The 13,610-nt window shown below is 36.6% G+C and overlaps 1 protein-coding gene across 1 annotated transcript in view; it reads right to left on the reverse strand.

Moving 5' to 3' along the window:
* Positions 1-13,610, reverse strand: part of dvl3a (dishevelled segment polarity protein 3a) — a 42,076-nt gene that overhangs the window by 11,876 nt on the left and 16,590 nt on the right. The window contains exons 5-10 of the mRNA NM_131757.2: positions 11,372-11,513; positions 7,009-7,105; positions 6,853-6,922; positions 2,573-2,712; positions 2,411-2,487; positions 2,241-2,308 (exon numbers count right to left, since the gene is read on the reverse strand). Coding sequence (NP_571832.2) covers positions 2,241-2,308; positions 2,411-2,487; positions 2,573-2,712; positions 6,853-6,922; positions 7,009-7,105; positions 11,372-11,513 — 594 coding nt within the window. The remainder of the gene's footprint in view (positions 1-2,240; positions 2,309-2,410; positions 2,488-2,572; positions 2,713-6,852; positions 6,923-7,008; positions 7,106-11,371; positions 11,514-13,610) is intronic.

Consider the following 13,610-nt stretch of genomic DNA (forward strand, 5'->3'; position numbering starts at 1 on the left):
TTAATAAACAAATAAAATTGAACTTTGTGTTGAACACTATAGCCTTCGCAGCTCTGCTGCCTTGGCTGCAATTTTTTCGCCCAGACTCTCAAGTCCCGTCGACTTCTGTTTGTGGCTTTTTCTCTACGTGTTTGCTGTAGAGTGGGTGTTGAGCCACAGTAATATAGGATGTTCCTTGGCTGTGGTGGCAATGCTTCTGATGTAGAAATTTCTCCATTACTGATAGCCAAAGCTGTTTCAGTAACCGAAGAGGTCTCCGGTGCACAGAACTGCACAATAGGTAGTTGGCTCTGGCGAGCAGAACCACACGCGATGTGTTTGGCACCCTTCATATGGGAGTCCAGGGCCATAACACCTATCGTCGCTAGCTTAAAAGTTTTCCGGCACCAACAGCAGTAGGCCTGGCGGTCATTTCCTGGCACATACTTGACCCAAACGTAATTCGCATTCCTTAGCCACAGCGTTTAAAACCGACACTTTCCCATTTTAGCCGACAAACTAGGCTAGAGACAATCTTTTTCTGTACATCACTTGCCTAGTAACCATAGTAACGGGTGCGCACACTTTCACAATTTCTCCTATGATGTTGAGCGTGAGATGCACTCAACATTACGCAGCATGAATTTTTAAATTAGCCAACACTAGTAACAGTTAATTTTGTTATGATATAAGCTTAATCCTAGAAAAGGCAAAAATAAATAAATAAAAAAGACCTTTGTAACGAAATCCAAGACTTTGTATACCAAATTCAAGGCTATCAAGGCGTTAATTTGAAATTATTAGTTTTAAGACTTTTTCAATGCTTTTAAGACCTCGCGGGTACTCTGTTTTTAAAACTCTTTGATTTGAAAGAGAAATCTTTTGAAATACATTATAAAACATATTTACAGTAACCAAAATAATAGTCCGACTCCAAACTTTTGCAACAGTAGTGAATTTTATGATGCTTTACAGGAATTATGGAGGTCAATTTAATTCTTTTTAAGACTCTTTCCATACTATTTAAGACCTCATCTCTAGATTTATCCAGTTATGTCAACGTACAGTTACTATATATTTATTGTAAGATAGTCTTAGATGTGCCTAGTTTAATAAATAATAAGAGCAAATTAGCAATCACTCTTTCTGTTTATGTTAAGTGGACACATACATCAGTTGACTCTTTATTTTCCCCAATGGAAGAAAATTAAATTAGTATGAAGCGAATAAGAACAGGTTGAGTAGCCTGGTGAAGGCGGCAGGCAAGATCATCAGTTTTAACCAAACTGGTTCAATGGTAATATACCGTAATTATGTTTTAAAGAGAGTTCAGGGTATCCTATGCACGCCGGATCACCCATTGTACTGTGTTTCAGCAGCTGCCATCAGGTTGTTGTTTTAGAGTTCCAATTTGCAGAACAAATAGAACTAGAAATTATTTTATAATGGCAGCCATTAGGTCATAAAAAGAGTTCAGGGGGGAGGGAGATGCACCTACAAAATGATGTATGTTGTGTGGTAATATTTTGTTAATGTGTACATGAAACTTGGCCTGTGTAACAGCACCTTGCTGCAATTTTAGTTTCCCTAAACACAGGATAATAAAGTTGAATCTGAGTCATATTATTGTTTGTAAAGTGACCTGTGATATAATACAGCAGTTAGTGAGTGCAAAAATGACAACAAAACTAGTGGAACTGCATAAATAATCCACACAGAATCCCACTTCTTAACTGCGCAATCAATAAACTCGCTTGAAAAAAAACACAACAAATCTAAAATCTCTTCAGACAAATATACAAAACGAAAACATGATACTTGGTAAACCTTAGAAAACAGCATTCAACATTTTTTAAAATACATTTTAAGACCCTTAATTGTCTCTAAATAGGATTATCAACCTTTAATACTTTGGTTACACTTAGTAAATGTTAGTTAGCATTTAGCATTAGCATATACTTACACAATTACACAATGAGAAGTACATTTATTACAGTATTTGATTACATCAGTTAATGAAAATACAGTTGTTCATTGTAAACTCACAGAGCATTAACTAATGTTAACAAGCATGAATATAGATTTATCTAAAGCATTAGTAAATGTTAAACTATGATTATTAAATGCTGTACAAGTATTGTTCATAATTAGTAAACACATTAACTAATTAAACCTTATTGTAAAGTATGACCAATACCTTTTAAAACCCTGCTTACTATCTGTTTACTGTATAAAAGAGTGTAAGAAAACTGAACACTCACTCCTCGGCAAAGCAAAGCAACTGTTAGGGTTTGGGTCCCAGCATTTGGCCACAGTAAGCGATACAGGTCTGGAAAAAAAATAGAGCGAGATACAAATGTTGCAGTAGTTAACACACTTTTGTAGATTTAACTAAACATAACATGACAGAGTGTTTTGTGATGCAACGCACCCAGGCTTGTGCACAATCTCCCTCAGCACTCGCACGGCATCATCGTTGCACATGTTCTCAAAGTTGATGTCGTTCACCTGGGAGAAAACACAAATCTTAACTGATACAACAGGCTTCTCTCCCACGGTCTTAACTTGAATGCGTAGTCGTTCCAGTCATCACCTGCAGCAGCATGTCACCGGGCTCGATCCGCCCATCAGCCGCCACTGCTCCACCCTTCATTATGGAGCCGATGTAGATTCCTCCATCACCCCGCTCATTACTCTGACCCACGATGCTGATGCCCAGAAAGTTATACTTCTCTGAATTAAGTAAAGATAGAAAGATTTCAGGCAACTAGCTGACTTTGTTAATGTGCTGTTTTCACATCCATAATATCACTCTTATTATATACAGTGGGGAAAATAAGTATTGAACATGTTATTATTATTTTTTTTTGCAGGATATAATATTTCTAAAGGGGCTGTTAACATGGGAATGAACCAAATTTTGGTAAAAACCAATATAAATAAAACAAAAAAAAAGGTACGTGTGATGATGGAACGACAAAAGGAGAAAGTGCTGAACTACTGAAACGTTTTTTAATACTTTATATAAAGGCTTTTTAAGGAAGACAACTCATGTGGAGAATGAAGTCACATGCATTGCTCAGATGCGAGTTGTTCACAGACTTCAACGGAGTGCAAAAATCTTGATAATTCCGTAGGTCTCGTCTATCAAATTTGATCGTTATTTTGTATTTTCTATTGGATTCAAGTCAGGTGATTGGCTGGGCCATTCAACAGCTTGATTTGCTTTCTCTAAACCCATTTGTGAGTTTCCTTGGCCGTGATTTAGATCATTGTCTTGTTGAAATGTCTACTTTGGTTTCATCTTCATCATCCTGCTAATGTAGATGTTGGACTGAAGCAGCTAATATACATTTACAATGACGAAGGGCAGAGGGTTGCTGAAGAACTACTGAAAGATTTCAGCTGCTGTCTGGGCATTCACTGCCTTTCTACACCTCCCTTTCTTCATGTGTTCAATACGTTCCTGTTATGTGCCATTTCATTTTATTACACATAACTTCATGTGTAAACCAAGTCAACAGCACCTTTAGAATTTTGTTTTCTGATACTTTTATCCCAGCTGTATATCAGGGACTATGGGCTCTATTTTGACGGTCCATGCGCAGAGTGCAAAACGCAGGGCGCAAACGCTTTCAGGGCGTGTCGGGACGCGTTTTTGCTAATTTAAGGATGGGAAATCTGCCTTGCGCCAAGGTGCATGGTCTAAAAGGGTTGATTTTATTTTCTTAATGGGTTAAAGGTGTGTTTTGAGAATAAACCAATTAGAGTCTCATCTCCCATTCCCTTTAAGAGTTAGCTGCTTCGCGCCAAGAGCGCATTCACTATTTACAGGACGCAAAGTAAGTCTAAGTGGAAAAAATTAGCATTTCACAAGCAAACAGTAAACAGTTACACAGTTTTTTAACAGAAAACTGTTAAACAGAGCATCTACTGCGTGAGAATGAGAGATAAATGATCTACTTTCACATTCGCTCTTGGAGAGGGAAACCTTTACGCACAGACATCAATTAGCCTATAAATAATTAATTTCGTTTGTTAAGCGCAAAGATTTGTTTCAAAACTATTTCTAAATTAAGTTCTAATTTCTAGCAAACAAATAAATGAACAATAATGACCAAGTGTGGTCAAAATACTGAGTTATTTAAAATACACCTGCCATGCCCCATATGGTCTTAAACCTGACAGGTGGGCAAATCTAAGCTTGTTTTTAATAAAACAAGTATAAATATGGATATAACAATTAATACTGCTAATAATAATAACATTATAGAAAAGCAAATTGTTATGAATGAACTGAAAAAGCCTCCCGAGATGAAGAAGACATAAAAGCAGTGATTTTTCATATTTATGTAGGCTAGAAAATAATATGTTTTGTAATATTTTAATCCTTTATATTTATATCCTATATCTATTCTTATTATATCCTATATATATCCTTAATATTTTTTTTATATATATATATATGTAAAGATATTTGCCTATTGCTCTCTCGTGTGTATTAAGCAGTGTGTAAGCGAGGCGCAACTCTGCGCCGGAGTTTAGACCGGGTTAGTTGTGGTCTAATGAAAAATCTATTATAGTTTCTCAAAATAGCGACGCGCCAGCAGTCCGCCTCAGAACACCTTCCTTTTTAGACCAGAACGCCTATGAGCACACAAATGAGCGCTAATGCATTTGCTATTTAAAGAGCGTAGCGCAACGCCTCAAAACCACTCTTGTGCCAAGCTGCAACTACCAAAAGACTATTGCACCGCGTCTTGCACCACACTGCGCTGGGTGTATGATAGGGCCCTAAGTCTTCAGGCAGAAAAAAACTGTCTAAAATGCCTCTACTTTAAAAATGGTTTCTCCTACATTTGTTTGTAAGTTTACAACATAGTTGTATTAGCTAATGTTAGTTAGCATATGACATTAACATTCACTAACATGACCAAACAAAAAACAATACAGTATTTATTTTAGCTAATAAGAATACAGTTATTTACATAAAAGTAATAAAATATTTCAGTCAGCCTTTCTAATCCCTTTTTCTCCATATGCATCCTCAATCTTACAGAATCATCTATTAATATTTCACCATGTAGTTGGCTAGATTAACATATGAAATAGTAATGTTTGAATTATTAAGGTATAGTCAATTAAGTTTCCAAGAATTTGATGCTGTTTTGAACACCAATGAAAATTCAACTTGTTGAATATTCTTAAAAAGCAATCTAAAAGGTAATGTTTACAGTGCCCATGATATTAATATTGTGTGTTCATTATGATGTCATATTGAATTGTTACATTATGAGGTGTTATAGCTCTGTAATTCCAAAATACCAGACTTAACAAGTGACCATCAGGGCTGCATAATGAACTAAATATTTTATGATTGAAAAGAAAAGTAATAATTTTGCAAATGTACTATGATTATGACGGATCTATGCAAAGTGGTTACAGGAATGAGATTGAAATTCTTGCTTCGACAGCTCAATATATTTTAGTTTTAAGAGACGATTATTTTATCATAAACTTAGATCTTTAACTTTTACATACTAAGTAAGATTTAGATTTGTGCAATGAGCAATATACAGTGGGTACAGAAAGTATTAGGATCCCCATTAAATGTTTAATTCTTTGTTATATTGCAGCCATTTGCTAAAATCATTTAAGTTACATTTTTTTCCTCATTAAAAAGTACACAAAGCACCCCATATTGACGGAAAAACACAGAATTGTTGACATTTTTGCAGATTTATTAATAAAAAAAAAAAAACTGAAATATCACATGGCCCTCAATATTCAGATCCTTTGCTGTGGCACTCATGAATTTAACTTGGATGCTGTCCATTTCTTCTGATCATCCTTCAGATGGTTCTACATCTTTATTTCACATACCCTGCCGTACAGGTGCAGTTCACTGTCAGAATGCAGTTTTGGTTGATGATGATTAATTACACAGTCCTGGTATAGTCTTTTTTCCTTGTCTTAGGCTTAGTAATCATGGAACATTATTTCTTGCACATGACCACATGAACAAATTTGTAGGCATCCAAGGACTTCTAGGCCTTTAACTTCTCTCTTGTAAAATCACTTGGAGTTTCAATGAGATGGTTGTATATTTCGGCCTGGATGCTTGTCTTATGCATTATCCATTGGGTGGGTGCTATCGCAAATGGACCTGTCAGTTGAACGCCGCTCACTTTAACATTAATTTTGCCAAATAACTTTACTTACAACTGGGTGACGAGCTGTTATAAATCGTTGAAAGCATTAAATAAATTTATATATATATATATATATATATATATATATATATATATATATATATATATATATATATATATATATATATATATATATATATTATTATTATTATTATTATTATTATTATTATCTAATCATAATGACAAAAAAAAACTCGGATGTCATCAGATGTCATTCAGATGTCATTCCCTCGCTATAAATGCTACCACTGCCTGGGTTTTTTCTGCAGCCTCGCTGAGCACGCATCCTGAATGCTTACAAACATGGTAATTCGTCTATTAGATCAAGAGGGTGCTTCTACTAAATACAGAGCAAAAGGTCTAAATACTGAAGACCATGTGATATTTCAGTTCTTCTTTTTTTAATAAATCTGCAAAAATGTCAACAATTCTCTATTTTCTTCAATATGGGGTGCTGTGTGTGTATTAATGAGAAAAAAATGAACAAATGATTTTAGCAAATGGCTGCAATATAACAGAGTGAAGTATTTAAAGGGGTCTGAATACTTTCCGTACCCTTAATATTTTACAAATTACAAAGCAGATCATTTCAATCCAAAAAAGCTCAGGAATTTTCTGCATTCTGAACTCAACACACAACAAACGTATACTGCAGACTCACCCATATTTAAAGTGACAGTGATGATATTCAGGGACATAGTGGAGTCAGTGATGCTACTGAATGATGAAGACTAAAAAGAGATGCAGAAAAATCAGTTTAAAGGCAGTATATTTATATATATTGTTTGTGATTTAAGAGCTCTGTCGTGTCTCTCACCCTTTCCATTTGCTGGGCTCTGGTCTTGCGCCTCCGCCGCCGGGGTTTTTTTGTCATTAGTTTGGATGAGCCACTTTGCTCTGTAACACTGCTGAAACTGAATAAACACCATATGATTAGCTTCTCATTTAATAGAAGCCACAGAAAATACTAATTACCTTGAACAGAACTTAAAAACACTTAAATGGTTAGCTTACAAACACACAAATGTTTTACTCAATCTTATGATTTGCACTCATTGAAAAACAAATGAAGATATTGTTCGATTAAACTTTCATTTAATTTTAAACATGTTTTGTTCTGTCATTTTAGTATTAATGATGATATGCTAGTATTTCTGTTAGTTTCATTGTTTTGGAGTTTCATGTCTTAATAGTTTATGCTCACAATATGAACATCAAGCATTTCTGATTTTCCTGAAAGTTTTACTGGAATGGGCTTTCAATGAAGGGACAGAAATCTCTTTGGTTTTATTAAAAAAATCTTAAAGGAAACCAATCAATAGTCAGTTAATAAAAAAGTGAGTGATATTTTTATTTTTTTATTAATATTTATTAAAGTGGTCCTGTTAAAGCTCTTACAAGATGCAATGCAAGCCTCAAATGTTCCCAGAATCAGTGTAAAAGCGAAAATAAGAATGAAAAATGTGTGTTGCCTGTCTTTAAACACCAGAAACTCCCATCCTACATGACATGTGGATAGAGGAAATTTTTTACTGTATCAGACTTGAAAAGCTAAGATGCTTACTCTCCGGCTAACTCAAATCCTTTTAGAAGACTTGGGATGCCTTCCTGGACTATATCAAAGCCCTGCCTATTACACCTAGTGCCGCAACCTGTAACTTTCCCCATTTTATTAGAAGATTTTTTTTTTTACGAATTAATTTGTTTTATTTTATCATAAATTAATAAATTTGTTATTTTTTTTTTATCCCCTCTATATGCAGTTCTTCTCTGACGTTATGTTCTTATGCATTTAATGTACTTCATTTAGTATTTATGCATTGATAATATACAGTATTTACTTGTTTTGCTAACAGAGTTAACGAACGATGGGTTAGGGCACAGGTGTCAAACTCAGTTCCAAAATGGCCGCAGCTCTGCACAGTTTAGTTCCAACCCTAATTAAACACACCTGATCAAACTAATTGAGTCCTTCAGGCTTGTTTGAAACCTACAGGTAAGTGTGTTGGAGCAGGGTTGGAACTAAACTGTGCAGGGCTTCGGCCCTCCAGGAATTGAGTTTGACACCCCTGGGTTAAGGGATGCCGGTGGACACACCAAATGAAGGAACGCTGACTGAAACGTTTGCAAATATTTGAAAAACGTGCCTTGAATAGTTTACTTGCAACATCACTTCACTACATCACACTTGCACTCAACATGTGATGAGGTCATGTGAACAATGTCAACAAGCTCTGACATTAACCCAATGAGAGGGAACGTATTACAAACACACCAAACCAACTAGCTGGACCAACACTGACCGACAAAGCCCAACGGTCAACTGTCACCTTATGCCTCGTTTCCACTGACTGGTACAGTACAGTATGGTTCGGGTCGGTTTGGGTCACCTTTATAAGGCTTGCGTTTCCACCACAAAGGGTACCCTTTTGGTGGGCGTGGTGTATGACGAAGTTTAAGTCGATGTCATGCTCGCTCGAATAAATGTCTACAGTAAAGCTGTACGGGTCGCTTACATATCATATGAGAAGCACTTCTCACAAAACAGAGGCTTTATACACATAAATACTTGTTTATAAATGTTTATTACTAACTTTTCTATGAACATGATTTGATTATAACTGCAGATCAATGACGTAACGTTTGTAATTATATAAAATAAATACATAAATGCAACATATATGAACACATACACCCCCCTTACAGTCTCCGATATATGATTAATTGCAGAAAACTACACACAGCAAACATTTAGTACTTATTTGAGTTCAAAAACATGCAATATAGCCCACAGTCAGTGCAAACCTCTCATCTGTGTTTGTAATCTTCACCATCACATGTAAGCTCTGTTAGAGAGTAATTTTGTCACCCCCAGTTCATAATAATCCAAAAGACGAATATAAACATGGCAGTTTGTTCATGATTTAGGTTGCTAAAACACTTTTGCTCTTGTGTTTTGACGGCTTCTCTTTTTTTTTCCCGCGTTTCACTCCCGCTTCACTTCGCGCTTCCTTTTTTTCTGATTGGATCAGATGACGGAGACATTTCAATCATCACACTCACGTTATTATCATCAGCTCAAGAATTTTGTTACATCAAATATAGAAGCAATCGCAAGCTCCCGGAAGAAAGCGAATACCGCACGCACTTTTAGATGGTAACATCTAAAACAACATCGTAAAACAACAACAGGACACGGCAGATTTCTCATCGAGACGGCGACAAAGTTTGTTTGAGCCCGGGTCATCCATGGCTGGTTATTATATGCATATAGTATTTCATGTCATGTCTCGGCTTTGTATTTAAAAAAACATGGCGGTTCCTTTGTTTACGTTCTGTGTAGCTCCACGAGCTCGTGACGTATCTCTGTAACCAATCAGCGTTCAGCTGCACGTGTAGCTCCACCTTTTGGTACCCTTTCTACTGTTTGGTACCCTTTCGAAAGGGTAAACAGTGACACAGCAAAGACAAAGTGCTGGTCTTGCTGTTTTCAAAGGACGCAATTGACGGCGCGGCTGTTTGTCTGCAACGCTAAAGTTGAGAGACAGCAGCCATATCCATTCTGGCACATAAAACCTAAGGATGGTCCATATTGAATCTAGTTTAGTTATGCAACTATTTATAGTATAGTAAATATTTATATCAAATTTTTTACTGAGGATTTGCACCATGTTTATTTGGACTTTAAAGCATTATTTATTAATTTCTTATTTTTTATTTGTTCATTATAAGTGTTGTTGTTTATGGTAACTGAAAATATATTATTTGGAAAAAAAGTCAAACTTGCTTCAGTGTTATGTTCACATGTTTAGTTCATTCCCAGAACTTTTGGGCAAATACATTGTCAGTAAATAAATGCACTAGTTTTTTTCCCACTGAAAAATGCCTTAGAATGACATTGAAATAAATTGCTATAACTTGCTCAGGGAGAGGTGTATGTAGACAAAATTTATTTTAGAAGTATAAAACCATGATAGCGTGTATTTCTAAAGAAAAAAAAAACAAACTTCATGAGGTTTTGTTTGTAATAACTAGAAAATGCCATTTTTTTAAAAAAACGTTTTTCTTAAAATTCTGGAATATTTTCTGTCTGTTCATATGTTTTTGGACCAAAAAAGTTTTAGACTGGACCTTTAAATGATACAGATTGAAGCTTCGGGTTCTCCTGTTTAAATTAATATATGACACTTGAGGCTGACTGCTAAAATAACAATAAAACTGCTTTTAAATAAATAATAATATAGGCCCATTAGGTGCCCACAAAATACCTCTAGGTCTTTAAGGGTTAAAGGAGTTCAAAAACAAAGCTAAACAGATCAGTTAGACTTTGCTATTTGTAATTGTTTATGTTTAAACAGCGACTTAAATCTCCCAAATGTAGGAAACCTGAAAGTGTAAAGAGCATAACAGAGCCTCCTAGCAAAAAAATACATTTATTACCACAAAATAGATTCTAACAAAACATGTATAAATCAGTTATTGTTTCTAAAGCCTCATGCACACTGGGACGTTTATCGCTCCCCCCATGTTGACAGCATTTTCAACACCTATTTTGACTTTCCTGTCCAAGCAAGTTTCACTGGCGATGAGCCGAATGAACATGCTAAATCAATACACTGGTACACAAGATGGCACTGCGCAGCTTCAGGCTTCCGACACTCCCTTGTTGCATAAAAGTCATCACCCTAATGCTTTTTCTTTGTGTTTTTATCATGTAACACTTTACACTTCTGTTTGTGGGAAAAAGTTACAAACCATTAAAGAAAATTAGGTGAAATGAATCCTGTTTGATCTGCAATTCCTGTGCTCTTAGGACAAAAGCGACAATCTGATTGTCATCCAGTTTTTAACGTGTTGGGTCAAACCAAAAAGATGAGTTTGAGTTGTTTTTTCTGCCTTTTGAGCATCAGTGTGCACACTCATATTAATACCCCTTTGTTTAGTAACCAGGCAATAAACATTGGCCATGATCGTCCCGGTGTGCATGAGTTTTAAACTCCATCAATAATTCTAATCTACAACTTTTTAAAACAATTTACCCAAGTGTCTACAAACTAGATTTATGATTGTCCAACATTTGCAAGTGTGAGGTCTGAAAAGCCATAGCCACCGAGGCTTTCTGTGATTGTAATCATATTGAGTGCATTGGTTTAAGATTGAACAAATGCTGTGAGTCTCACCGGCTGGTGGAGCCGTCATCCGAGTCAAAACAGCTGCTCGATTCCAGTTCACTGCTCATGAGGGAGGAACGGCTGTCACAGATGTCATAGCCTCCCAGATCCATGCCTCTGCCTCCCCGCGAGTAGCCATTCTGCTTTCCTCCTGCAGCGCCAAACATCGATTTCATTGATATCAATGGGATAGTTATTCACATTGTTAAATGACAAGGGTTGACAAGCATTTTTGCTCACTAGCCACTGTGGCTTGTAATACTAGAATTTTCCCAAGCCACAATTTTGTTGTTGGGGAAATATAGTTTTACAGCAGTCAACATTTGAAGTGGATCAAAATCTTTCGCCAAAGTTGTCCTTAAACTATTCAATGACCGCCATTCCGGTCTTAGGACAATTTTGATCAATTGTTTTTAATGTACTTCAATCATCGACTACTGTATATACCCGGTGTATCTAGAAGTCATAATGAATACAATACAAGTGGTGCAGGCGTGTGTATCATCATTAACAACAGCAGTAAATACTGTAGTGCTGCAGACTAGATAACTCATTACAGGGTGTTTGCAGGTTTCTAAGAGTTATATTTAAGGGTGCTTTCACACCTGCCTTATTTAGTTCGATTGAATCGCACTAGAATTCGTTTCCCCTTTTCGTTTGGGCAGGTGAGAATGCAGCAATCGTACTCGAGTGCGCACCAAAAGCAGACCAAATAAGCGTAGCGAGACCTGCTTGAAGAGGTGGTCTCGGTAGCCTTTCAAACGAACCCTGGAGCGGTTCGTTTGTGGTGAGAATATAATCCGTACTAAAACAGGTACAACCGCAAAAAGTACTGCGCGTTTTGGACTAATTCAGCTGCCGTAGGCCGATGCGCTGTGCATTATAGGATATGGAGGAAAATATTTGTTGACAGCGCTTTACCAACAGAGAGAGAGAGAGAGAGAGAGAGAGAGAGGGGAAAACATAATTTGTGGTAATATTTCCACAAGATGACCATGTTGCAGTTTAGCTAAATTAATTCACGGCTTCTCCTGAAGTGACGAGCGATGCATTAAACACCGTTTTCCAGCCGCGGCCGTGCTTTATTTTCGTAATGTATAGTTTGTCTAAAGCAGGGATACAATCAGCCAGCGCAGTCGTCCCTCCAGAGTAAAAGGTTTTGTTTACCTGCCGGAGTTCACTGGCATTTTCCCGCACGTGAATTCTGACCAATCAATAAGCAGTTTAGGACATATGTTTAACAACATCTGGCCAATGAGAGATGTGGATTTTGTCAGATGACTGCATTTTGGTTCGTTTCAACTGGTTGGGACCAAAGCCAGCAGTGTGGTGTGAAAACGACCCAAAGACGGCAGAAGATGCAACAATGTATCATTTATTGCGCTTGGTCCGGACCAAATGAAGCGAACTACAGATGTGAAAGCACCCTAAGACTTTTTAAGACGGAATTAATTTTAGTACCAAATTAAAAGTACAGAGAATTTGCAAAAAAACAACTACTATGCAACACAACTAATGACCATCCTTAAAACTGTTAATTATAGATATAAACTGTGAAAAACCTAATTGTAATAATAATAATTATAATAAAAATGTAACATCAGTTCCACCAAACTGCATTAACAACACTGATGCTGTGTTCACACCAGACGCGGCATGCACAAATAAATAAGGATATTCACACGTTTGAACATTGAGCTTACATTCGTACGTCAAATTCACTAAACAATAGACCTGGGATGTCAAAATCAATTCCTGGAGGACCGCAGCGCTGCACAGTTTAGTTTCAACCCTGCTACAACACTTACCTGTAGGTTTCAAACAAGCCTGAAGGACTGTTTATTTGGGGTTGGAACAAAACTGTGCAGAGCTGCGGCCTTCCAGGAAATAAGTTTGACATCCCTGCAAAAGATTAAATTATCAGTGCTTTTTGTGCTTTAGGAGGGCTGAAAAACTGCGTACGTTAAGCACCTCTTTCAAGAGACCACTAGATCCATTCAGAGGTGCACCCAGCTCTGTGGGTTCATAAACTCCTCCAGAAACTATACCTGGATGGTGGAGGCTTTTAGCGGTGCTTCCAACTTAGGCAAGATGTCGATTCGCGTCTATTCAAACATAAATCACTCAAACTTGATGCTTAATCTGCGTCTGGGGTGAACGCATCATAACAAAACAGAATTTTCCAATGTCAAAAATGTATGCTTATTATTAAATTAAATACAACTATATTTTATATGTACAGCTCTTG

Source organism: Danio rerio, chromosome 2, assembly GCF_049306965.1.
Source record: "Danio rerio strain Tuebingen ecotype United States chromosome 2, GRCz12tu, whole genome shotgun sequence".
NCBI classification, from domain to species: Eukaryota; Metazoa; Chordata; class Actinopteri; order Cypriniformes; family Danionidae; genus Danio; species Danio rerio.